The following is a 25,912-nucleotide window of genomic DNA, read 5'->3' as shown; positions in this document are numbered from 1 at the left end:
GTTCTTGTCTTTGTTTCCATACTGTTAAATTTAAACAGTTTGTGCAGATGCAACAGCACTAACTTTGCATGGAAGGTAGATATCAAAAGGATTTGTCAGTCCAAAATGCAAAAAATAAAAGAGAAATAGTTCTGAAAGACATCTGCCATTCTCACAAGGCCTGTGAAGCATATGTAACCACAATCACAGTTGATTTGATTTAGTAACCCAGCCACTGAAATTGCACTAAAAGCTAATGAAGCCAACCATAAAAATCAAATGATGTTTAGGCTGAGTCCAAAGTCTGGGGAGAGCGAGAGTGAGACAAAGCTCAACCAAACAAGAAATAATTGTATTTGGGGTTATCATTCTAATGATGATGGATGCTTCAGTTTGGATATATTAATGCTTGCAGCAGCTAAACAGGATCCTAACAAATCTGTCAGCAGCATCAATCCCTGTTCTTTAGGCACCAAAGCCCTGTTGAATATAAGCACTCCACAGCTCACTTGCTGACATTCATGCTTAAATTCCAATGATATGGTTTCATCTGTCTCACGTGTCACTCCCATAGTTGTGAATGCATGAACTTTACTTCAAAGTAATCAATATTTGGTTTCCTTTTAACCCCTGTGGACAGGCACATTACAATGAGCTTTTGGCAGAAGGATATGCTATGCTGCAATACTGCAAAAACTGCAATAGTGCGACGGCATCTTTTTTGCTGCAACATTTTAAAGAGGCGAAGTGCTGGGCTGTGTCGGCAGCGATGCACACCGTGCAGAGCACTGCAGGACATCGCGGTACGAACACGGCCCACATGGGAGCTCAGTGTCAGCTCCACGTGTGTGGTGCATCTCAAATTCCACCTCCCCAGTGGGGAATTCAATCCAGGCCTCTGAACGGAGTGGTAGTTCCACTCAAGATGATAAAATACATTTGGATGTAGACCCTGAGGTCTTACCAGCCATGGCTGCCTCACGCAGTATTTTTACTGTTGTGGTTCCCTGCTCATTTAATGGTTTGTCTTAGTTGGCAAGTCTGTAACACCACAGGTCAGTGTAACGTTCAGGAAATAGAGATTTTTGTGCTGCTTCAGGGTTATGAGACGTAGCATTAAACTCCGATGAGAGATCTGATTGTGTCAGCACTCTTTGGAGGAATGAATGAGTTGTTGGAAGAAAGTAATTCTACCCTATCTAGCTCAAACTGTGATCATACCAAAAGTCTTGCTTCAAACTTCGGGGAAAATCAAAACGTCAGTCTGCATTAGGAACATTTTGGGTGATTCTCTGCAGTCCCTTATAGGGCTTTTTTTAACTAGCCAATTAAAGGTTTTCTGAACCAGTTACAGCCTTTACACATTATTCACGATCTTTTACTCGTGACTTTGGGGTCAGTAACTAGCAGAGAAACAAACTTACTGCTTTATTTGAACAAGCATGACTGATGGACTGAGAGGTTCAGGAAATTTTCTTTGCAGCTCTCTCCAACTGCAGACTAAGCGTACTATTGTGCCGATTCCGTATGGGATCCTGTGCCTGCATGTGATTTTATGCCTGAAAATGTACATCGCTTTTCAGTCAAGCGTCACACGAATTACCTCATGAACAACCTGTTACCTTTTTCCCATGCAGCAAACCATACAAGTTCCCTGCAGAAATCCAACCTGGTAGCCAGTGAGGCAGCTGCCCTCACCACACGCTTCTGCAGCATTCCCTTTGGGCTTGCAATGAATTGTCCCAGTTCAATGTGTTTCTGGGAAACACTCCCAAAAACACCCAACAGTTACCTCTGTCAAGTTTTATCAGTACACAACAGGCAACTCTGGAAACAGCCACGGCTTTTTAAGCCACCTCAAGAACAAAGCAAATAACAAGGGCTGTCCAGCAAAACAGACACTGTTGGGATGTGGAAGCTTTACATACAGGGGAAAACATGCACAAATCTCCTGCTCTTTTTGAGGACAAATTCTGCTTTTAGCCGGGAAGTTATTCTGTTTCATATCAGAGCAAGTTTGCTCAGCACCCAGACCTAAGCAGTTGTGGCCTCTTTTACTTCAGAACAGTTTTAAAACTTTAGAGCAAACGCAGCGTGAATGGAATTACAACTTGCAAAAGAAGAGCTACTGACTTCTTCACCGAGCTTGAGTTCTTTTTCTTTCTGAAGCAGGACTGCCCAATGCAGTTAATGAAGCTCTGTTTATAGAGAGCTGAGGCCAGTGCCTTCATTTAACTGAGGACGTGAGTTTGAGTCACCGAGGCCAAAGATACAAGTCAAGGTCTGGGAGGTAAAAGGCCAACGGATTAGTCATTGGCCATCCAGCCCAGCCCCACATCTGACATTTTGCACAGTGAGAACGAGTCTAGAGAAGATTTCTCCCCAGCTATTGTTGAGGAATTCAATTCACACTAAAAAGAACCATACAGACAGTAGTTGAGCAGTAGAGCAGCAGAGGCAGCTTGTCATACCAGAGCTCTCCCAAATAACTCCTTATGCCAACTCATCAAAATAGATTAGTTGTTTTCTTAAGATTATATGTGTGTTTGTATGTGTGTCTGTGTGTGTGTGTGTATAAATTATTTAACAAAAGCTCCTCTCAAAATAAAACCACTGGGAACCTCCATGTAATAAAATGAGTCACACCAGGATGCGATGACTAAGTGGGAGAATAGGGAATTCCACTCCCCGTGCCAGTTTTTTAAATGATCGATTTTCTGTCAACAGGTGATGGCAGCTTGTCTCTCTGCCATTTGTTTATTCCCAGAATTATTATTTTTTAATTTTCTCTTTAAACAATTAAGATTCAGAGCTGAATAACGAGGACCAGGCATGCTGCCACTAGGCGCCCCCATAGCAAACAGCGAGCCAGGGAATCCAGGCCAGTAGGGGCTGCCTGTGTTAATAAGGATTTACCAGCTGTAAAATTCCAAAATCTTGTGTCATACGGGGAAACCTTCCAAAACACTGGATTCCACCCTGTCTCGCTGAGCCTCTGACAGCTATGGCAACTCCATTTCTGCAGCCACACACTCTTTTGCATTTTTGTCTGTGTGATCCTTAGATTTTTTCCTGTTTTGCAGTGTTTTTCTGAGATCCCCAGCTTCATGTCTAACAGCTGTCCTGAGGGATTACAAGCACACCTGGCCCCAGCAGCACATTTGGCCACACGGTAAACCTGTGCACAGAAAGATTTGCTGGGCTTTCAGCAGCTAGGACTGCAAGAAGCAGCAGCAGATGTCCTATTTACCCCGAAACTCCTCAATCTGCTGAAAAAAAAAAGGGCAAACTCAAATCTGCCTGATTAACACTTGTTACTCTGCAGCGTTCATAAATGATGGCATCTGCTGGATGCCTTTCTCTTTTGCTCAGAAAGAACAAACAGAACAGAAACTTAAAGAAAACAATTCTCTCCCCCCCTCCCCCCCCCCCCAGCCCTCCCCAGTTCTGACTTTTTTTGTGCAGCAACAACTACCAAGCAGTTCCTGTGCTCTGCTTTGCAGCCACGTCAATACAGTATACTGCAAGGCACAATAAGGAGAGGAGATTAATCTGTAAAGTGATCACTTTCAGCTAACATAAAAATCAGGTGGACCTCCTGACACAGAGACCAATAATGTACACCCTTGGATCATCCCATTCATCGCTCTGCAGGTTTGTAGCTGGATATGTGAATGCAGCTTTTAATGCTAAAGTCTAGCCACAAATTGAGCAGAGCAGGAAAAGTGCTAGCAGCGCTTGCGTGCTTTCTACACTATCAGGAAAAGGGCAAGATAGCAAATTTGTTTCATATACTCTCCGCAGAACTTCACATATTGTGAACAAATGGAATCATTTCAAAGTACAGCACCACTCTTAGTTCTGCTAACTCCATAAACGTCCCCAGAGATTTGTGCTGTTTTCCTTAGCCTTTTCCATAACAAAATAAGCAGTAGTTTGTTGGTTTGTTTTCACCAGATGCTGGGATTTTGTCTCAGGTTAAGATACCTTCCAAACCTGCACTGTGATGGACAGTCAGCAGTGTGTGTGACTGAGCTAAGACCCACGTTCTAAGATAGGTTCTCTCCTCAGTTCTCCACCCCTTAAACCTTCTATTTCAGTTCAGTGGTTCAGAAATCCAGTGAGAGAGCTGGAGCTTCCAGCTTGCATGATAGCTTTAAGGGTGTTTGCTGGACTGAGATACAAAACATCTCTGTTCAATGCATATGGGGAAAAAATGAAAGTTTCAAAATGTTTTGGGTTTCTCTTTTATCTCTGATTTGCTCAGTAAGTTGCATCAATAATTTTGCATCATTAAGTTCAAAGAGAAAACTGCTGAAAGTCATTTGCTACTTTTGGCATTCTGCAGGACATTTTTTGATCACTGACAAAAAGTCAGACAGATGACTGCCATCCAGCCCCTTGTCTGGGGCAGGGGAGGCGTTTCAGGCTTGTCACAGCAGAAGAGGGGAACACTGCTCTGGACGACTTTTCCTTTCGCATCTCCCACAAAAGATGCCAATTTTCAGCCCCAGCTCCTCACTATTATCAATACACAAGTCAACTTCTGTTCACACTTTGTGTCATAATGCCCTCCCATCACAGTTTTCTACAGCAACCTGCACTGTCCAGAAGACTGTCTCACGTTTCAAGTTGTCTGAGTGACAGTGAGCAGATAAACATCAACTCACACAATTACAACAAGTATGGGCTGCAAAAAGCACTTCCTGCATAGGGAAGCACTTACAGTAGTGCCAGCCAGCAAGTGCCTTGGGATTCTCACAGATGTGAGGCAACACTGACTCTGGACTCAGCCTCCATAGGGGCAGCAGCTCTAACAACACATCGCCCCTTGTTCAGGCTGCTCTACTGTTCCTTTGGGGCCCGGCAGCATACAGCTGAGAGGTCACTGCTCCAAAACCACTTCTTGAAGTCTCCCCATTAGCAAAGGATTTACCCCATCTGACTGGACTCTTTGGCTGCTTTTCATAAGCAAGTCCCCTGCTCTCTTGCTACAGCTGCAGACCAGAAGGGTGGAATGCAAGAAGCTATAAATTATTAATTTCTTATATTTTTATTCTATTGTGCATTTTAACTAAATATGTATGTAACAATTAATCACTCTTCCCACCAATAAGTTGTGAATATAAAACCTTCCTAGGGAACTGTGATTTCCTTTTAACTTTTGCAGGGAGTGGTGCAGGAAGAATGATAGCATCATTGGGTCCAACTTTGTGTGCTTTACAAACAAGAACTTTTCTAGCAAGTGGAAATCTCAGAATCTGCTCCCTCACAATACAACAGCAATACTGAAAACTGAGTTTGAAAGCAAAATCCCTACAGATTCTGCTTGTTTGCTTTTAAAGTTGAACGCAGTCTGTTTCAAAGAAATGAAATGATTTGTTCAGAATTAAAGTACATGACTACAGTAAGAGATGTACAGAAGTGCTGGAAATTGGAGAGAAAGCGTAAGTGGTACAGATATCTTTAGAACAGTTATTGTCGTTATTTTAGTGACAGTCAAGTCATTGCAAGGGATGTAAATGTAAGATACTGAGATAAAACAGAAACATGGCTGCTTCCGAGTACACAACCCACTGCACTTAGTATAGCTGGATGTGCAATGAGAGCCCATCTTCCACAACCACCTCCCATGGACAGCAACACAGAAATGTGCACATGAGAAGCACAAAGTGCCAAGCCTTAGGACAGGCACACGCTGGAGGCCAGATGATCACCTGAAGCTGCACATGAAGGTGTGTGCTACTGACGTGCATGGGCATGGTGGTGACGCACCAAACTGTGAACCATGTTCTAAATGTTTTAGTAAAGCTGTCAGATATGCCAGAGGGGGTAAAGGATGGAGCTAGAGGAGGTACAGGATAGAAAAGTGAGAGGAAAGAAGAAAGGCTGACAGGACTTCCCACTCCTGCTAGCACAGGCTCTGTGGCTTGTACCTGGGGTACAGAGCTCAGTGCCTCCATTCACACACAGCATTACAGGCACTGCACAGAAGAAAGATTCAACTCACTGCTGTCGCTAATTCCCAGGGCAGATTGTTGTGCACACTGAACACAGCAGTCCTGGTCCTGCCCTGCAGTGAGCTCTCCTGAAGGCAGCAGATGTTCAGGTACGCTCAAATTCATCTGCTCCAGATACGAGCATCCTAAGAAACCACTGTCATAAAAATACTACTGAGATAGACACGCAAATGAACTCGAGGGAAAAACAAAACAACAACAACAAAACCCCTAGAACTCCATTGCTTGAATCTGGAGGCTAGAAAGATTTATTTTTGTTAAATGGACTTTGAATGTCCGTGCTTCAGAGACCTGACAGCTGCATCAGTTCAAAGGGCGCAGAGAGCACCACCTCCTCTGCCTGCACTGTGTTGCTGAACTGGGAGATTTACGATGGATCTCCTCCAAAGATGTACGCTCTCTGTTTGGGTTGTTCCTCCACCACCCACATTGTCCTAGCGATGATTCATGGTGTCCATGTGGCCACCATAAGAGTTTGGCACGGGAAAGCCAGTCCATTTGCACTTTTCTCCTGGAGAGACACGGAACTTCTCTATCACTCATAGCAGAGCAGCAGTAACCAGTATACAAATGGGAGTAAACAATGCAACCAACAGCATCTGACTTGCAAATTATTACATGACAATTCAAACAAATACAAGGGGGGATTCCCAAACTGTTGTGTGTTTTTTTTAAAGTGCATTGTAAGATGTGAGTCGTAACCAAACACAGCCCTGACCTTTAGCATATTCAAAGCCCTTGATAGCCACAGGATTGCTTTCCCAGCTCTCCCAGATCAAAATTGAAAGAGTACACACACTTCAAAAATTTCTATCTGGGTAATCCCACCCAGTAACTTCCCCTGACCTGTTTTTATTCTCATAGATAGGCTCAGTTAGGTTTCTCCGAGTTCAGATCTTGAACCCAGCTCTGCTGTTGTGTGTGCTGCACTGACTCTTTCTAATGCATGAGCTTCCCTGCCCTACAGCAGCTAGAGATTACAATCATTCATCAGAAAGACACAACCTTAAAAAGAACTTAGAACTATAATGCTTGCATGTTGGTAAACCTTAGCATTAAGAAGATGAATTGTATTTAGGCATCAGCAGTTCAAACACAAGCACTTCATCCCCTCCATCACACACAAAGCACTGAACTCCAGCCTCTTCAGTTTGTTTCCTGCTGCCATTTCCTGTGGCAAGCCTAGAATGAGTCTTTTAAAGACTTCTTGGTGGTGAGTTAATTGCACTAGTTTGCAGTTAGCATACAAAAAGGCAGCTAGTTTCATAACAAAATCCCAGTGTAATTTTGGGAGTATTCTTTATTTTCCAGGTATTTCTAGGGGAAAAATGCATCTACTGTGCTCTGTAACAGAGATGTAAAAACTATTCATTGTTGTTCTCAGAAGCACGTTGTATTTTGGTCACAGGTACAAACAATTCCACGCTTCTCTGTGTCACAATAATGAGTGAACAATCACCTAAAAAATCCAGAGGAAACTGAAGAATGCTTTAAGTATCCACCTGAAGAGTAAAACCTAACTGACAGCCGTGAGCCCCAGGAGCAGGTGAGTCTGTTCTGTAAGACTGCAACACCAGCACCCGGCTCACTGCAGACACCTCCATTCCCCAGGCCCCGGGTAGACCCGGGCGGTGGAATGTCTGTGAAACCCGGACAGGAGAGCACCTCCCTGCACAGAAGTACTTGCACAAAAGTTTTGGGGAAAAAAAGGAATCCTGCTACTCTAATCTTAAATCCAGACAAACAAGCCAAACCAAGGACATCAGCAGAGTACAGCATGCCAAAAGCCATTAGATACTTGTCCACACTGCTGTTCTCACCCTTGCTGTTGCTGGTAGAGCTAAAACTAGTGGCAAAGGTGGGAAATCAAATAGTGCTTGCTGGCACAGAGAAGGCTTGTGGCTGTTAAAATGAAACTCAGAGAAAACTGTTTCGCCCAAGAGCTGCTGCATGTTCCAGCCTTCACAAAGGTGCCGTTCTTTCAGAGGCTCCCCGGGGCAGCATGATGAGCTGGGAGAGGACGCGGCAGGCAGGGTCACGCGAGCAGCGAGCAATCCACCCACCTTCGTGTTTATTGTGGTTTAGTTTGCTGCTGAGCAGCTTATCAGAGCTCTCTGCACAGTGCTGTGCAGACAGAAGCTGCAGCAAGCAAGCTCTCCGGGGTGAGTGCAGTATCCACCTCCTCCTTCCACCCAGTGACATTTCTAATAGAGAAGCTCGGCTGCAGAACCGGCCTTTGCTGCTGTGTTCATGCAGCCTAACACAGTGACAGCCAGGCATGGCACTGTAATAATAATTTGAATAGTCTACAGCTCATAAAGGGAGAGCTGAAAGTCACAGGTGAGTAAGATCCTAACTTCCAGCCTGGCTGGGACACTCGTTAATCTGTACAAGCCCCGCAGAAAGGCTTTATTCTCCATCTACTGCGTTCAGCTGAAGTTACATCAGCCTCTGCATGGTTTGCATATCCAGCTCATTTTCTAAACGTTCCTCATCTATTGCGTATTTATTAAAGAAAGAAATCTTCACATTGAAGGTACTTCAGGGTGCATCTGAAAGAGTTATTGCTGAGTTATAAAGCAGTGCATGGACACACAAAGAACTACCGAGCCTGCAGCAGAGCACAGAGTCCCCCAGACACACTCAAACCACCAAACTGTGCACACACTTCTGATCTAGACGAAAGGTTTCAATTTAGGCTTCCCATCCCCTCTGCCAATCATTTCCCCAAAGTCTAACAGCCCGAGATTGGCTGCAGAGGTAGCGGGGGAGCAGCGCAGGATATGGAACGCCAGCATGCAAATCTCTGCTCCAGACTGAGCGCTGCTGCTGGGATCAGTCATGGCTCTCTGCTACCAGGAGGTAAAAAAGGAAAAAAAAAAAAAGTGCAGTTTCCCCAGTAGTGAAGAAAAGATTTAGATTTAGTGTGGAAAATGTTGTTGTTCTTTTTACTTTCTAACATCTATTCCAGACAGAGCATTCTCTACTCTCATACGGAAATAGGGGCTGGGCACTTCAGATGTTTCCTCGAAATGGCATTAAGAGCTACCTCCTTTTTAGTGTATCATCTCCTTTAGTTACAGCCCTGCATTCTTGGGACAGGTACCATCACGGGCTGCCAAGCATGTTCCCATGCACCTTCATGATTCGCTGACATTGACGGAACAGTGGCAGCATAGAGGGAAGGAATTAATACATGGGCTCAAAAGGAAACCAAGAGTGCCAAGAAAACTGCATTGACTGCACAGGCTCATCAGAGCCTTCACAGTTCAGAGGCCTACTGACTCTTCCTTACTGAGAAACAGCATGCTTTGCAGGTGCTGTGAGAAGAAATCAGGCCCCCTAGCATGCTTTTTGTCCCCCCAGTTTCACCAGTGGATGCCCACTGGTGCTTGGCTTGATTCTTATTTTTTGCCAAAAGCATTTCCCAGAAAATCACACACATGCAGTGAAATTTCTTAAACCCCTTCTTGCAAGTCACTCAATACAGAGCTTATGCCTTCTCTGCCATAGTTCACTGACAGGAAACGTAGGAACTGTGTGTTTTCTTAACAGCACAGAGACTGCAAAGTTGACATAAAACAAACTGCTACTTTTTAGTACTGCTAATTCCTTTGTCTCACTGAAACCAACAAGAGTAAAGGATGGCAGTCTGGCCTTCCATTGCTAAGTGCTTTTCTGTTCCCTGGCCATTGTTATAATCCTTGCAGAGCACATTATTCAGAATACAAATATCAAGCCTAAGGAAGGGTAAGTTGAACAAGTCCAGACCATCTACAAACGAACAAATGTAGCTTTGTGAAACAGCCTCAGAAAATCCAATAAAATACAAATACTGCTTAGTGAGGTGAGATGAAATGCCCGCCAATGCATGATAGAAAAGAAACAATTTCCACTCCCAGAAAACAGGTAACTAACTACAGCAGAATGCTGGATTTCTGCTGCCCATCTGAACTATCAGACCACACTAAGTATACTTTCTGGGGTAAGGTATTCTTTGAGTCAGAAATCAAGTGGTGTTTATTACGGCATGCCATTAGGAAAACACAATAACATGAACTCGGCAAAAGCAGCAGAGGTGATGCTAGGCAATTAAACAACTCCCAGTAACCACTCATTATTCTTATTATTTCTATTCATCCAACACCAGCCAGGGCTTGGGTTCATCTTGTACTGACTCTATGTAAGTCGAGCAAATAAGTAGCCAAGATGAAAGGAGAAGAGAGAGAATTTAAAACCTGCAATCATTCTCCCTTCATGGTTGCCCAACAGCTATCAACATTACCTGAAAATTTTGGCAAAACATGATTTAAAACATGCAGCCCTGCTGAAAAAAAAATAGTACTGTGCTGTAATAGGCAACCTCCCTTTGCATTGGATTTGATTTGTTTTGCTGCAGCCTGAGCAAAACAGGCTTTTCTGGGTTCCTATCCTGAGGATGCACTCGGGCCCTGCTGTACATGTCTGTGTGCAGAAAGCAGTGCCAGCCCACTCAGCAGGGCAGGAGCATGGGTGTGCACAGACTGCATAATTTAACGATGGCTGTGTAATTTAACCTGGTGCCTCAGCTTACAGCAGTAATGCTGGCATGATGTAAACCTGCACACATAGAAGCAGTGCAAATTTCAGCTACGTTTCAGGGGTATGTGGTAAAGTTAGAGACAAATTCTTCAGACCTCAGCAGCTGCTGCCTGCCTGGAGATAACTGAAACGGAAGAGAAAGGCCCTTACAGAAGCAAGCCCTTGGTCAAAACTGTATTTTTACGTTTTGGGGCATTTTGGATGATTTGCCATTTAATTTCAGCATATTTCACAGTTTTGAGCTTCGTCTGCCCATGGAGGCACTTTTTCCCTTCACAATGGGGAAATACATGTATTTGTTTATGCTTAAAACGGCTCTTTCTAAGAAGTGATGTGGAAACTATTAATGTGGAAACAATCAATGTAAAAATATCTGAAAAAAATGAAAAAATATCTGAAAAAATATAGAAGATGAAGTGATGCACTCCTGTATCTCACTATGCATATAAAAAGATTTTGCTTTGATACCAGAATACACATCATGCACATTTTTCCCCCATAGACTTCTGAGGGCAGAAAACCCAACCTCTGACTGCAGTTCACTGCAATAAGAAATGTTCATTTCAATTATTATTTCTACAGTATTGTTCACTAAACATGCAATTAAACAAGCGTAAGGGAGCACGTAACGCTCATCTCATTTCTTTGATAATGCATCCTTTTTCCACTGGTTCCCAGTGTCTGGATTTTTGTGAGCCTTCCCCACGACACGGCTTTGATTTACTTTCCAACATGCCTGCAAGGCCAACAATGCAGATGTTTGCTCCCAGGACTAATTTCATTCACATGGTTAACTCAGGTCAAGAGATTTGGTTTTACTTAGCACAGCCTGAAGGGAATGACTCACTGGAGTAGGGTTGAGTACTCCCGAGCACAACCTATAGGACAATACCATGAGACACAACAGTACTGCAGATTTGCCTTATCTCATTAGAGAAGAGAGGAAAAAAACGCCTTACCTGAAGTTTTCTCTGTGAACACCACCTTGGACTCCGCTGTGAAGTTTTGTCCTGTCAGGATCATCTGCTGCCCTCCATACACGAGGCAGCTATCAATGTCTTGTCTTTCAACCATCGGAAGTTCATGAGCAGACCTTTGGGCTGTGGACAAAATACAGACATGAATGAAATCAACTCTGTTTTACCAGCACTTTCCAAATCTGCCCAGAACTATCCACAGATTGATCTTGTCATCGTTACCATCCACTGACTGCCAAAGCAGCTTCTCCAGGGTGCTAAATTTAGGTTTGAGAGGGAAAAATAAACTTACTCAAGGCATTTTATTTGGAAACATTCAGGAGCTGGCTGCAGCGTTCAGCTGTGCTGGCCTTACTCCTTGTCCTTGAAAAAGGACAGCTTGGATGAATGAGCTGGAACTTGCCCATGTCTGTTTCCAAATAAATGGCCAAATTTTCAAGTGCAGGCACACTACAGCCCTGGAGCCCAAAAATTCCACCTGCAGAGAGGATTCCACTGAATAACACCAAATTCCTTCAGAGAAAAATAAAATGAAAATAAAAATAAACCTTTTCTACAAACACCCATCGCCTCCTGCAGACCAGGCCCAAAGTCCAGCCCAGCTCCGCACGGTTGCCACAGAAGCACTCCGTCTCCATGAGCACACACAGAGCCCACACACGGCCGGGGGGCAATCGCAAAGCCGTGGGGGCACAGCAGCCCCAGCTGCTTGTGATTCTCTCTATCCCCACTCAGAAAACCTAGAAAGCACCACCTCTTCGCCTGTGTTCCCCTCCTTGTGTTAAAAAAAGCTACGTGCAGCGTCAGGAAAGCTTCGGAGGGTCCTGCTCACCTTCCTTGTGAGCCCACCTTAGCACTCTGCTCACACGCAGCAGGAGCGGAAGAAAGCGAAGACGCGAGAATCGTTCCCTGCAACACAGACAGCTGGAAAACATCAGGAGCTTCCCTGTGAGCAGACCAGGTGGGCAGCAGTATGGGGATGGTGAACTGCGAGTTCGTGACCTGCACTCAAACTCCTCCAGATTCATCCACCCCAACTGGAAAGGCCTCCAGAGGATGCCGCTCATCTATCTAGCAGCTGCCTTGGCTGGATTTTAACTTTCTGTAACAAAAAGGCTGCTCCCGAGAGGCCCTGAGCACTTGTGTCTTGCCTTCACTGAACACCAATCACTGCTGGGCCAAAAATAAGGAAATGTTATCCTACACGCTTAGTGCCGGGCTTCCACTCTCACACGGGCAGAGCTGTGGTGCAAGCATCCTTTTCATCCTCTTACTGCTCTGCAACCTTACAAGAGCCGAAAATCTGACAGCTCTTGGCTGCAGAAAGCTGCCCAAATTCTCTCACTGCATCAAAACAAAGTTGTTATATTTCGAGGGAAAACACAAGCATTAAACCGTGCAGACAGCCATCCATGGGAGGGCAAGTTTTCTAATGAAGACAAGCTCAGCGGAAGCCCTTCTGCAGTCTGACGATTTTTGCTCTTGTCAGAACTACAAATAAGTCAATATCTGTAAGTTTCTTATGCCGTTCAAAAGGCATTTTTAAAAATCTATTTAAGACAACCTTATGACTCATTGTTCCCTTCAAATATATTACAACAGCTGGGCTAAGATGCTGCCAATTAAGAATATATATTCAGATTACTTTCACAGAAGCTGCTAATTTCTTTCACATGGCTGCACGATTAATTCCAAGCCCCAAATCCTCACACTTTTGATGAGTTCATAATTGGATTTATCACAAAGGTTTGGAACCTCAAAGGCTTACGAGTTAATAGCAATAACCAAGATCATGTCTAAAACACTCAAGAGAAAATGTATTTACACTTTGTCCTGAATACTGTTTTCTCCTATTCAATCCACACAGTTCACTTCCTGGGCGTCCCAAATGTTCAAAATTGCAGATTACTCTACATGTCCTGCTGACTTCAGCGCCTTAACAGTGAGCTTTGTAACCTGTCATCCCACTGACCAATGGTTTGCAAGGTTTTTCAGTCTGAAGAAGGACAAATTTTAGCCTGGAAATATCCATCTGACTCATCTTAATTACATTTGGATCCGGGCAAGTTGGAAATGGCTGCTGAAGACCAAATCTCTGCCCAACTTCCATCCGGCACAATGTTTGTGTACACTGCGATGACCTACCAGGGAGCTGGGGAGGGCAGCAGGTACACTGGGGAGCCCTGATGCCATCCTCAGCCAAGCAGGGCAGCTGAGCAATGCTACCTGGAAGTCTGCAGCATGCAGAGGAGTTCTGGGGTTTCCTGACGCAGCCCCATACTGGCCAGCAGCAGGCTGGGGCAAAGCTACATGTAGGCACAGCTACAGCGGGCAAAGGCTATGGGCATCTCCAGAAGAGCTTTTAACCAGACCCAGAATTAGCAACTAATAGGTGTATGCTTTTAGGTGCACAAAACCCACACCTACTTTAAACGTGCAGCAGAAAAATGCCATTTAGAAATCTTCCAGTTGAGTTTCACAGCATAGACATCATGCCAAAGGGAAAGGTGGAGGAACTCAGGTACCTACTGAGCACCAGGCTTCCTCTTGCATGTTTTGCCAGCACTGTTCTCCCACTGGGTGGTTTGCAAACCATTTTCTAAAAAAACAGTTTTCATTTTCCAAGATCTTATTTTTCACCCAGGCCTGCAAGAACATCTCACCCCATTCCCCGTTTTCACTAGAAGGGAGGCTCAAGGTTCAGCATGGAACTGCCTCAATAGGATTACTTTATTTTCCTCTGCAAGAAATATTAATTGCCAATAAATCCCCTTCCTCTACGGCTCACGATGGGTGGACTGTATGCAATAATTTCACACTATTCCCTCTCTTCCCCCAGGGGTTGACACTTCATAAAGTGACCTACAGCTACTGGAGTTTATGAGCTTTGAATAAACAAAACACTGTTGATTTAACCAGTTGGGGTGTTTACTTTCAATAGCAACAGTTACTGACATAAGGCAGCAAAGCAAATGCTATAGAAATACTCACACTTGGCCTGAAGCAGTGTGTCAACCTATTAATAGGGGGCATTATTTTTCTATTTTATTTGACTGTCTGCAAATCAAGATGTCATGGATGCACGGTGCCAAGAAACACAATGCACATAGTGACACAAGAGAGAAAGGCAGCGGCTGTCCCAGCCACTGCGCCACCTCTGGGCAGCCTCGGCTGGGAGGGATGCAGCCCCTGTGCCTCCTGCCCTGCCCGCAGTGCCTGGGGGCCCACATGCTGCTGCCACGCCACACAACCTGTCCCCTTAGTCTCCCTTCCTGTGACAGCTGGTGGAAGAAGGGTAAGGACTATCTAAACCTCTAGGCTGGTGGGCTGAATGCTGCACGTGGAATGTAGAAATCAGTGGGCCAACCATTAGCAGAGTGCCAAGGGAGGGAGAAGGTTTTTCTTGCTTCCTCACCTGCCCACAGCACCTACAATTGGTCCTTTTTCGGCAGAGAGGCTTTGGGGTTTTTAGGAAGAAAAGGGGATATTTTGAGACATTGACTACCTGGAAATATCTACTGTGGCTCCAACTGCCCCCCAGGAAAGCGTTACTCATACCTGCCCCTTAGGAAGTCTCAGCCCTGCCCGAGAGCCCCTCTATCGCCCCATCAGCATGGCTCCTCTGTGTATCCCCTGGACAAGCAGCTCAAGTCCTGCCTGAGCATCGTGTTTCCTTCCACCGGCTTGGAGGGTTTCCAGGTGCTGCCTTGTCTTGCCCAAATGCTGACTCGTTTTACGAGGAGTCTTAACTGAAGTTAAATGTATCTTAACAGCCTCCAGAGAGGAACTGTCTAGGCAATCTCTCTTCTGCATGAGCGATGAGAGTGAGGGCTGGATCAGGGAATGTAGGCAAAGCGAAAACACCGGTGTGATCTGCTTCTGGGGAGGAACAGGCTTGTGAACTCTGCACAGAGCAGCGCAGGTCTGACAATTGCTTGCAGGGCAGACACTCCATAGCCTTTCTATCAATGCAGTTTCTCAATGCCTTATTCTGCAGAGTGGCTGAAGGCTTCCATGCAAATTTTTGTGTAGTAGAGGCCAAAGAATAGCTGCTCCGTGCTATCTTGCTGACACCTGCCGCAACTCCGGATCCAGAGTTTAAACTGCCCTGCTGTCTCTATATCTGATCCTATAGTTGAGCACAGTTCAAAAGGGATCTTATTCTGGGTAATCAAAAGCAGGACTGAGGACCACCCACAATTCACTGAGGACAAAGCAGGCATTACCTCTAACTGTCATCACAAGCCAAGTAAACTAAAATTGAGATACTGAAAGAGGAGGACTCCAGACCTGCACCCCCAGCACAACAGTTGTCCCAGTCCAAATGTCCAGGTCTCTCTTTGGGACCTCCTGCTCCCGCCACATCCCCAACAGCTCCAGCTCACCCCAGCTTGCTGGAAGCCTTCACACCCACACCATGAATCACCAACCCCAACACTTTTCAAACCCCCAAAGGCTCTTGGCTCAAGCCACCAGTTCCTGTTGGGTTGGAGAAGGGCAAGGAGAGTTGCTTGTCTGATGCTAAAAAAAGAAAAAAAAAAATCCTAAACCCTAGAAGCAACAGCAGTGCCTTAGCAGCAGCGTAATTTGTTGTGGGATTAATTCTTCCACCTCAGTGCAAACCTTAATGAGCCAAAGTAAATATCTCTTTCCTCCTGTCACACTGTGTTTATTTATTGCAAACTGCTTGCCTGTGTGAAGATTGATAGGAGCAGCGCTCCTGTGCCTGCTGCTTATCCGATACATTAATGTCCTGAGAGACTTTGATCCCATTCGTCACACACTGAAGCACCCTGAGCTCTCTGGGTGGGCAGAGAGGTGAAGGCTGGGAGCTGCACTGTGGGAGCTGGGAAAGGACCAAGCACAGCGGGGTGGGAGGATTTACCTCCTGGTAAGAGCATGGGGTAGCAGAAGGCTTAAGTGAGAACCAAGTAAATAAAGCAGATTCCCAACCATTGAGATGTGAAGCCTTGAAATGTGTCCTAAATGCTATCAAAAGAAGAACCCAGTATGGGATGACAACAGTTTCCAACTTGTTACCAGCAGGACTTAATAGCAGTTTGTACAGAGCCATCCAATAAAAGAAGCGCCAAGAATAGAGGACTTTTCTCCACCTCCTTCTCTGCACATAATTTATTTTATGATGCCCATGTGAAGGAGTGACAAGCACTGATGGCAGCGGTGTCAGATAAGTATGATACTTTCTATGAACTGCAGCCAACTCAACAAACCAGCATGTGATTAATGACAGGAAAACCATGGCCTCGGTTCACTTCTCTGTCGATCATCTCTGCGGGTATGCACAGCATTTCCCTTTAATCCCTTGTGGAGGAGATCTGCTGAGCTTAAATTATGCTCAGAAATCCATGGTCTGCATAATAGGCTGGGTCGCTTACTTTTACCAGCAGCAGTACTGCAAAGGCATAAAATAAACTGGAGTTCACCCCCGCAGCAAGGCTTGCAGCCTGCAAAAAGGGTGGGCATTCTCCTTCTGACTCAGATTTTCCAGATTAAAATCTTCTGACTACACACTGAAAGTGGCAGAAGATGTCAGAACTGTTACATTCTGATTTTTAAATTAGGAGAGAGCCAAATTTCACTTTGGGAAAAGCAGCAGTTCTTGCGTGAGCTGCATTATGGAGAACTGCACGACTGCCTTGAAACTGAAGTGAATGGGGGAAATTCCCTGAATTCAACTGGAAACCATGCTACTCTCACAGCAATCACATTTCTGGTTAAAGTTGCAGATGAGTATCCCTCAGGTGCAAAGAGACCATTTGCTTCTATGCTTTTGTCTCAATAAAGCAGGGCTCCTTCTTGCCTGCCATTGCATTCCAGCCAGCACAACCCGCGGCCGAGGAAAAGCGCTCGCCGCTCTGCCAGGACAGCATTCTTTCAAATGACTTGCTCTTTCCTCTGCAGTTATTAATGTGTCAAATACCATAGGCTCAGATTGTCTAATATGGGAAAATCTACTAGAAGGAGAGAAAAATAAAGGAAACTTCCAGGGAAATGGATTGAAGGGAAATAAGATATTTGACCCGATTTAGTGGAACAAAATACTGTCAATAATAGAAACTGTTTTAAATTCCTTAGATGGACACACTGTTCTTCAGTAATAAGTTTTGTTTGTTTTGTTTTTGCCACCGTGGAACATCTATTATAAGAACAAGGTTTTAGAACTTTTCTCTCTCTCGTGCCAAGTGTCATCATTTGCATTTTAAGGGATCTGTGAGCACAGCTTAGTTTCAGCAAATGCAGATTATATGAAACAAGAACTGAGACACTTTGGGCAGCTTTAACCACTATCCACAAGAATGAAATCTGTGTCAGTGTGAGTGGGACTCCTACCCTTACATTCACATCTCACAGACATTTGCATTAAGCAATTTTCCATTATCAGCAGCATGAAGGAAACCAGGCAGTCTCTCACAGGTGCTTTTGTAGCTGCTCTGAAATGCCTGCAATGCTGCTCCTTCCGCACCCCACGGATATCTCAGCCAAGGAGCAGAGATACGACTCCAGTGATCAACCACTCACCAAGAAACGAGCTTCAGCTCATAGGGAGCAGCGTATCAAAGGAAACAAACAGAACTGAAATGATAGATGTTGTTGGAATGGTTTGAAAATAACAACCAGGTCTGCAAGCACCAAAATTCTCCAGGGGCAATTTACTGTGTGCCTTCTTGTTGTTATGGCTGCACACGCAGGGCTAAGTTAACTGCAGCACTCTTCATGGCTGAGATTTCACCCCCTTGTGTGACAGCAGCTGTGTTCCCAGCTCTGTGATAGCTGCTCTGATCTCAGATGTGCTGCGGTGATGATGACAATACTGCACTTTGGCAGCAAAAGACTGTAACTGAGAAGGGCTTCGTTCTAATTATATTCGCAATACTTTCAGAGATGAGGACTCATCCTTTGGCTCAGATGTGAGGTCAGAGTGGAGCAACGATCAGAAGAGATTTTTCTCATCCTTCCAGTGCCATACCTCCGAGACAGCAGCTTTTTTTTTTTTATCCCTACCTAAGTGATAGCCTGTTACAATTATCAGAGGGCTTTCAGATGCCTTTGCCTCCTCAGAGATTACAGAACAAATCAACAGGCAAAAGGATAAGACCTCTGCAAGCTGCTGAATGTGCAGGCATGTCTGGATCCGAGGTCCATTTCGAGGCATAACTGATCATTTAACAACATAGCACCTCTGTGTTCCTCCCACACAGCTGCCTGGGGAGTAACTTGCTCCGGATGGTTCTTTGAACCTGTGAAATCCCCTCCTAAAGCCTGTCAAGTGCTGAATGTGACACAGATGAGGCAGAACCAAATCGCCCCCTAGAAAAGCAGATACTTCACAGTTCTTGCTTCATTGCAGCTAATGATCTGCTGACACCGGTGGGAGATTTTTAGCCGGGATCGGCTCCTGCTGAGGAGAGCACTCAGATGTTCTGTTGGTAGCAACAGCGCTCTCCGGGGAGCCCCACTGCTGGGGAAACAGCAGTTATCTATCCTAAAGCTGCTACTTACTGAGGCTTTCCCGGTGAGACATCATTAACAGCTACCAGACAGAAGAGATCTTCCAGGACACGCCATGGGGAGAAGGGCTCCCAAGTGGCCGTGTCAAAAAAACAAAAAGCAAAGAGTGGTGGAAAAGAGAAACGGAAAGGAGGAAACTGGGATATAAGGAGGAAACACCGTGGAGCCCCAGAGTGCTCCTGCTGTGCCACAGTTTGTCAGGTTGTCTGAGCTTATCTGAGCACTGCGACACGAGCAGGCTGTGAGAAACTTCGACTGCCATCTCTGGCGTGATTTAGCCTGTGTTAGTAGCGCTGGCTGAACCAACTCATGGTTTTAACCATTTTCCCAGAACTGGGCTGCGATCAGGAAGTGCTACTTAAATGCAAAAACCCTGTAAATATGTAACGCACACTCTAAACAGAAGAGGCTTACTTCTCCAGATCACTTCACCTCTATTTCCACAAGTTCAGGAAAACACATTTCTCGTATGTGCTCTCCTGTCTGCCTAACTAACATTTCTTATGTTCAATCTAATTATAATAGATCTATTATTTAATTATAATAGACCTATAAATAGGCCACTTGAATAGTATCTTCACTCTTGGCTTTTTTATGCCTCTAGGACTCATCTAAGCAAGCGCATCTCAGAATGAATGCCTAGACATCTTAAACCAGCTGGTGCAAATAGTCACTGCACAGGCAAATTAGGTGTGCACGTATGATTCAGAAACTATGATCTGATTCTGTAAACCATGACTGGATTTCTGCTTGAATGCTCATCAGTGATGGGCACAAATACAGCGTGTATTTGTGGAAGGGTCTTAGAACTGCCCAGCTCACTCTGTCACATAGAGAATCCTGTTTCCCCTGGAGACAGCTGGTAGTCACTCTCACTGCTCTCCACTCCCATCATGGTGTCCAGAAACTTCTCTCTGATGGTAAAACACTCTGATAGTTGGTATTCTCTCATAAAAATTGCCAGGAGAATGTACATATCCACCATTATCTCCTTAGCCTCACCTATTAACATTCATTTCTACTGGTTTGTTGTTGGTTTTTTCCAATGATTCACTTATTACAGTTGGTCTTGATTTTCCATCCAAAGTTGTCTCCTGTCCTGTTATAAGTAGCTGTTATTTAAGTACTCCTGCACCTCGATAGATAAATAAAATGCACATGAGGAACTCTTCAATGACTTTAACATGACTTATGGCAAGGCAGGTTCTGCTAAAGGGGTGAGTCACTCAGCAAAGGAAGAGGAAAACTGTTCATTTTGTATTTGTGAAATCCCCAAACCTCAGAAAATACACCATTTACCAACAAAAAGCATCACAGGATGCATGTAAACCAGCAGAGTGGGTGGAGCCCTTCCAGAAATGACTGTGAACCTGGGGGCACCTCGCTGGAGGCCTCTCTTTCTCAGGATCCAGTACGTTAAAACAAGTGGGAGGTGCAGGTTTCTCAGCTTACACACTTATAGAATATGCCCCTAGAAATCAAAACTGTGAGTTTTCTTCTGTCTCTCCGGGGAATACCAGAATAGCCTGGGCTTTCCCTGCTGCAACTGCAGCCTACCGAGCAGCACACACCTCAGCAGCACTATCACCTAGAAAAGACAACAACCAGGACAGACCCAAGCCTCAAGCCCAACCTGCTCTCCATTTCATTTGTGCTCCCATCCCAGAGCTGGGACACAACCCAGGTCTGGATTCCAAGCCTCCAACCACCAGCCTGCAGATAACGACTTCTGGCTGCACCTTCACTCTAAAGGCCATTCCTCAGAGCACGCACACTCCTGCACAAACAGCAGGATGTATACATGACCCCCTCCGCACATCCACGCTGGCTCCCGGCAGATCTCAGGGGTACTTACAGCACTCGATGGGGTTTGATGCTGCCTGCAGAGAGATGATGCGGCCGCTGGACTCAGGGATGTGCACGCGGAAGACGAGCCGGACGCGGGTGTTCTTCCTGCCGATGTCTGTCTCGCCTTTACGCAGCTCGATGTCCGCATTCCTCAGCTTCAAAATCCCCGCACAGTCAATACTGCCAAACATACAGGCTGTTTAGAGCAGGCACAACCCGGTAAAAGAGAACACTCCTCTGCTCCCATTCACCACAGCCCTGCACAGAGGAAGGCTGACCGGAGCAGGGGGGGCGATGAGGGGGTGAGGGCTGCTGTACCCAGCGCTGCTGCTTCACACTGCGTGTTTATGCGCAGGCTGACTTCTAATAAGCCCTGTGTAGCATGGCAAACTTGCCCACTTACAGCAGGGCTCAGGCAAGAGGAAGTGCCAATACATTGTTACAGGATCTAAGTTCTTCAGCTCAGAGGGTGCAGGGAGTGCTGATATTAAGGGGCACTGCCAACATGTATTTGTATCCATTTGAAGGATACCACACATTCCATATGAATGAAAATCACATTTTGGGAGGATAAATCCATCTCAGTTTCCTACCCCCTCACCATTGCTTATTTGCAGGGGGTTTATTATCCCAGGGTTACTTGTTAGGAAGAGACAGTCATGTTCCATTTAGCACTTGGCTGCTTAAATTTAAAATGCGGGCTTTTATTTACTTCTTTGGGTGCAGAGGGAAGGAGAGGCTTGGAGGAAAGGGAGAAATTAGGTATATATTCTATTAAAAAGAAGATATATCCAGAAAGAATGTGGATTTTGCGATGATGCAGGGGGGCTTAAAAACAAAGCCTCTCTGCCAAGTTTGTCAGTATCCTCTGAAGGATGGAGATACAGCTCTTCCCTCTGCAGAGCAATCACTTTCATGCAGTCTGGCACACATTCAAGCCCAAAGTTTCAGACTGGTGCCCACTTCATCCCTCTGCCTCCATAAAACTGCAAGGAATAATACAGAAAAGATGTGCCTGTACTTGCTTTTCTGGTAACCTATTACAACAGGAGAGTGCAATTTTATGGCCAGAGCACTTGGCTGAGTTCAGGAGAGATGTTTTCTATTCCATTAACTGTTGTAAAATGAAATGTATGCTTTTCCTCCTCTGTCCACCGCTCCTTGTTCACATCCCTGTGGCATAAGGACTTGAGATCTGAGTCTCGTTTTCCTCAGCACCATACCGAACCATTCTGACTTTGGATACAACAGGCAAGTACCATACAGCTACTGCAGCAACTGGGGCAAATAGCAAAAACACGTGCGTGCTTAGCTGATGAATGATAACTCTGTGAGCAGCTTTCTCCCAGGTACTTGTAACTGCCTGCTGAAGCTTTTGTAAAAGGGCCTTACATTCATGTATCATCCAAAGGCTCTGGAAAGGGAAGTCCTTCCAGGACAGACATGTTTATCCATTTGAGCTCCTGCTTTCCATGGGAGGAAGAACTTAACATCCACAACTTTGCTAACAAAAAGAAATATGCTTACGTTGCTTTCATGTTGTTTTTGGGTTCCAGCGGGATCTCTAAAACTTTGGTGTTGCCAATAATTTTTTCATAGCTGGTGGTGGTGACAGTTTTGCCCGTAATGCGATGGACTTGATAGAAAGCATGAGGTTTGAGTATCCGTTCGTCTGCTGTCCCAATGAAGATCTGAAGACCCAAGGGTTTGTTCTCCATGTAACCGTGAAGCTGGCAAGACATTAAAATCTGTTATCACACCCAGAGCTTGCAATAGCCTCATTTCAGGAAACGAAGCAGAGGTACCGAGATGCTCACAGATACGGAGATCGGAAAGTGAGCCTCTCCAAAAGTAATGCCTCCTATTGATTTCCATGGAAACTACAGCAGCTACAAAGAGCACCGTAACGCTACTTGATAGAGTAAATTCTCAGCTACAAAACACTGTATTTTCTGACTTAGTCAGCATCATAAGCTATGCATTTTCACCAGTGGTGAACAGGAGCCTGCAAGTTGCACTCATAAAAATCTGCATGGCCATCAGGAATGTGGCTTGTCTTTCACGTCACCGTCACCACTGCTGCAGTGCTGCACCCACTGTCTCACTGCGCTCACATACACTGTCTGCTCACAGCACTGTATTTTCTGCCCACCATTTCTTCCCCCAGGGAGGATGTTCCCTTTTTACATCTACATCTCCACCCTACAAAGCTCTCGGTCTGCAAAATTCCTAGTCTTAAAAGAATATATGTGCTTGTTCTTCCAAACTCACTGATGTGGGATTGAGTCCCTGCTCACTGAAATTCATCCTTTCCCCACTTACTGGTTCACCTTCAGCCACTCCTTTTGCCTTAAACTGTACAGGTAGAGATGATCCTTTTGTTTTGTGACACAGTGAGGACTTGGCTGAATTAGAGGTAAGGCCCTCTACAGTTCAAAGATATAAACAGACCCTTCTATAATAAACAACATGTCCCTAAGCAGTATTTGCTGCAAGAGAAGCAAGAAAGCCAGAATTTCTTCATAAGCCCAAAGACAAAGAAATATCATCATCTTCATTAACATTCAAAATTACAAATCAAATCATCCTAAATTTCTCACATAACCAAAAATGAAAAACAGACATTTATCTACCACATAGCCAGTGATCTAGCTGAAAGGGAACGTTATAGTCTGAGACACACCAAATTTGTTTTCAATTATTCCGTCCACATACAAAAGCTTGATGAAGCCGTGCAAAGCAAATAGTACTAGGAGATCACAAAAAGGACGATTAAGCTTGTGGCAATCATGGCCAAATTTTTATTATTTTTTTTCTTTTTTTCTTTTCCTTTTCAGCAGTCAGCAGGAGGTATCTTTGCACAGAAGGATTAATCCCCTCCCGGAAGGGGACCACATGCAGCATCAATGCAATCCTGGCAACCTTCCTTCAGTATGGCAAATGTAAAGCGACACTCACTCTGCTAAGCTATCATTACTCATCTAGCACATATTTGCAAGGCACACAAAGATGATGTCCGTGCCCCAGAGACCTTACAGCCCAAAGCTCCATTGAAGCTAGCAGACTTAAGTACGGGTCATGCATGGAAGAACCTCAGAACCCAGCCCAGACATCTACAATAACTCACTCACGCAAGTGCTCTGCTAAGTCCTTAGGAGGGAATTTAAGGTCCGAGGCTCTGTGCCAACATGCCAGTTGGCAGCAAGGCACAGGAGGAGCAGAGTTGGGCTCCAAGCACAAGGGTTGTTGGTACAGGAGGAGCAATGCTGACTAGAACGTGCTAAATATGATGGCAGCCATGAGGAGGTTCAGAAAGAGGCAGAGTGAGGCAAAAGACGACTAAAGGCAACAGAGATCTGGACGACAGATCTACTGGGAACAGACCTGAGTGCGCGAATCATTCCCTGCTTACCCATGAGGAGGCCCACTAAGCTCAAGTCCTTCAGGAGCAATACTGAAATGCAGCCTAAGCATGGCACTTTCAAAATCCAGGATTTCCTGGCCTTCAGCAAAAAGCCGCTGTATGACAAAAAGCCACCTTGTCTTTACAAGAGGAGAGGGAGAAGAGAGGAGTTTCTTAAGTACCGAGCACAGTTATCATCATGCCTGACAACACAGATCTTTGTGGACCCAGCTAGGATGATGAAAGGATGCCTTGGGCTGGAGAATGGCTACAGCAACAGCAACGCAGCATTTGCTCCACCTATGAACTGGCTGAGCAAAACCCCAGAGCTATCACTGGGAGTCTGGAACAGAGGAAAACAGGTAACAAACACAAAGGAAAATCTGCCCCAGGTGAGCGCGGTCAGAAGCAGCTGTAGCAGAACTGGTTCCATACACAGCTTTTAATACTGACCACCTTGAAAATTAATTGTAACTGGTGGTTTTGCTCACATATAGAGCATGTTCCCAAGATAAAACTATTCCTGGTCTTCTAATAACACACATATATGTAGGTGTACACCTGTCTACATGCACAAAGAGGGGGCAAAAGAGGCTCTCAAAGAACCCTCTGGAGAAGTGAAGTTTCTAAATAGTAACTGTGAAGTTCATTTTTCCTCTCTTACCAACAACCAAGCACCTCTAACGCCTCAGGATTTTCTGGTCCCACTCCTCTGCTCATCCCTCGAAGGGCAGAGCACAGCTGGCACCGCAGAGCTGCAGCTGCCCAAGGGCAGGGCGCGATGCTTCGCTGCTCAGGTGGAGTAGGAGCACACCAGGGACGAGGGCAGAGGAGCCCCTGCACGAAGGTGCTGCCTTTCTTACTGCCTTTCTCACTTCTTGCAGTAATGAAAAAAAAAATCTGGATTTCAGTTTTGAGAGAGTGAGAAAGAGAAAGATTTATGAATAGAGAACTCTGGAAGGAAATATGTTTGTGTATTATAAGGTGAGCTATTCACAATAAAACTCCCCCAAACTGTATACAGATCGAGCTGGAAAAAAACCAACTTATTTGAGTCACATTTGCCACAAGGGGAAAGAGAAGCCAGACATGATGTGTACCTTTCCATACTCTATTTTGGGATTTTAAGATCCTATTTCTTTCAGTTGAAAGATTTTTCTTAAACTTTACTTTTGCATAACTCTTGTAATATTAACATGGCCAGACATGGGCTGGTCTGTGACCCAAGGAAATGCAAAGCACTTCTGCAGATAAACAAATAACATCATTCAGAAAACAAGGAGACTTTTCTTGTTGGGCTTTTGCTGTTACGATTGGATTTCTAAACAAAATGGAAATTTGTGGTGTGATTAAAATCATCAGCTCACCTCCGCATAAACAAAATACATCCATTCTGCACTCCATCCATAGATCAATAGCAGTCAAATGTGGGAGAAGGGGTAGTTAATTGTCATTTTCAGAACAGCACGCAACTCCACATGCAAAACACAAGCAGATGTGCCACTAGCAGCTGTGCACGGGCAGCCCAGTCACCCACTCAAGCACAATTTCTGAGGTAGCCCTGGCAGCTGCAG

General features: G+C 45.0%; 1 protein-coding gene across 4 annotated transcripts in view; it reads right to left on the bottom strand.

The window, feature by feature from the left end:
• The window catches only part of NFATC2 (nuclear factor of activated T-cells 2), an 87,250-nt gene that overhangs the window by 34,884 nt on the left and 26,454 nt on the right, over positions 1-25,912 (bottom strand). For all 4 annotated transcript variants that reach the window (XM_025142327.3, XM_417509.7, XM_004947255.5 and 1 more), the window contains exons 4-6: positions 22,463-22,665; positions 20,943-21,115; positions 11,540-11,680 (exon numbers count right to left, since the gene is read on the bottom strand). In XM_025142327.3, coding sequence (XP_024998095.1) covers positions 11,540-11,680; positions 20,943-21,115; positions 22,463-22,665 — 517 coding nt within the window. The remainder of the gene's footprint in view (positions 1-11,539; positions 11,681-20,942; positions 21,116-22,462; positions 22,666-25,912) is intronic.

This window comes from Gallus gallus, chromosome 20 (genome assembly GCF_016699485.2).
Source record: "Gallus gallus isolate bGalGal1 chromosome 20, bGalGal1.mat.broiler.GRCg7b, whole genome shotgun sequence".
Lineage (NCBI taxonomy): Eukaryota > Metazoa > Chordata > Aves > Galliformes > Phasianidae > Gallus > Gallus gallus.
This window is presented reverse-complemented; position numbering and strand designations above follow the sequence as displayed.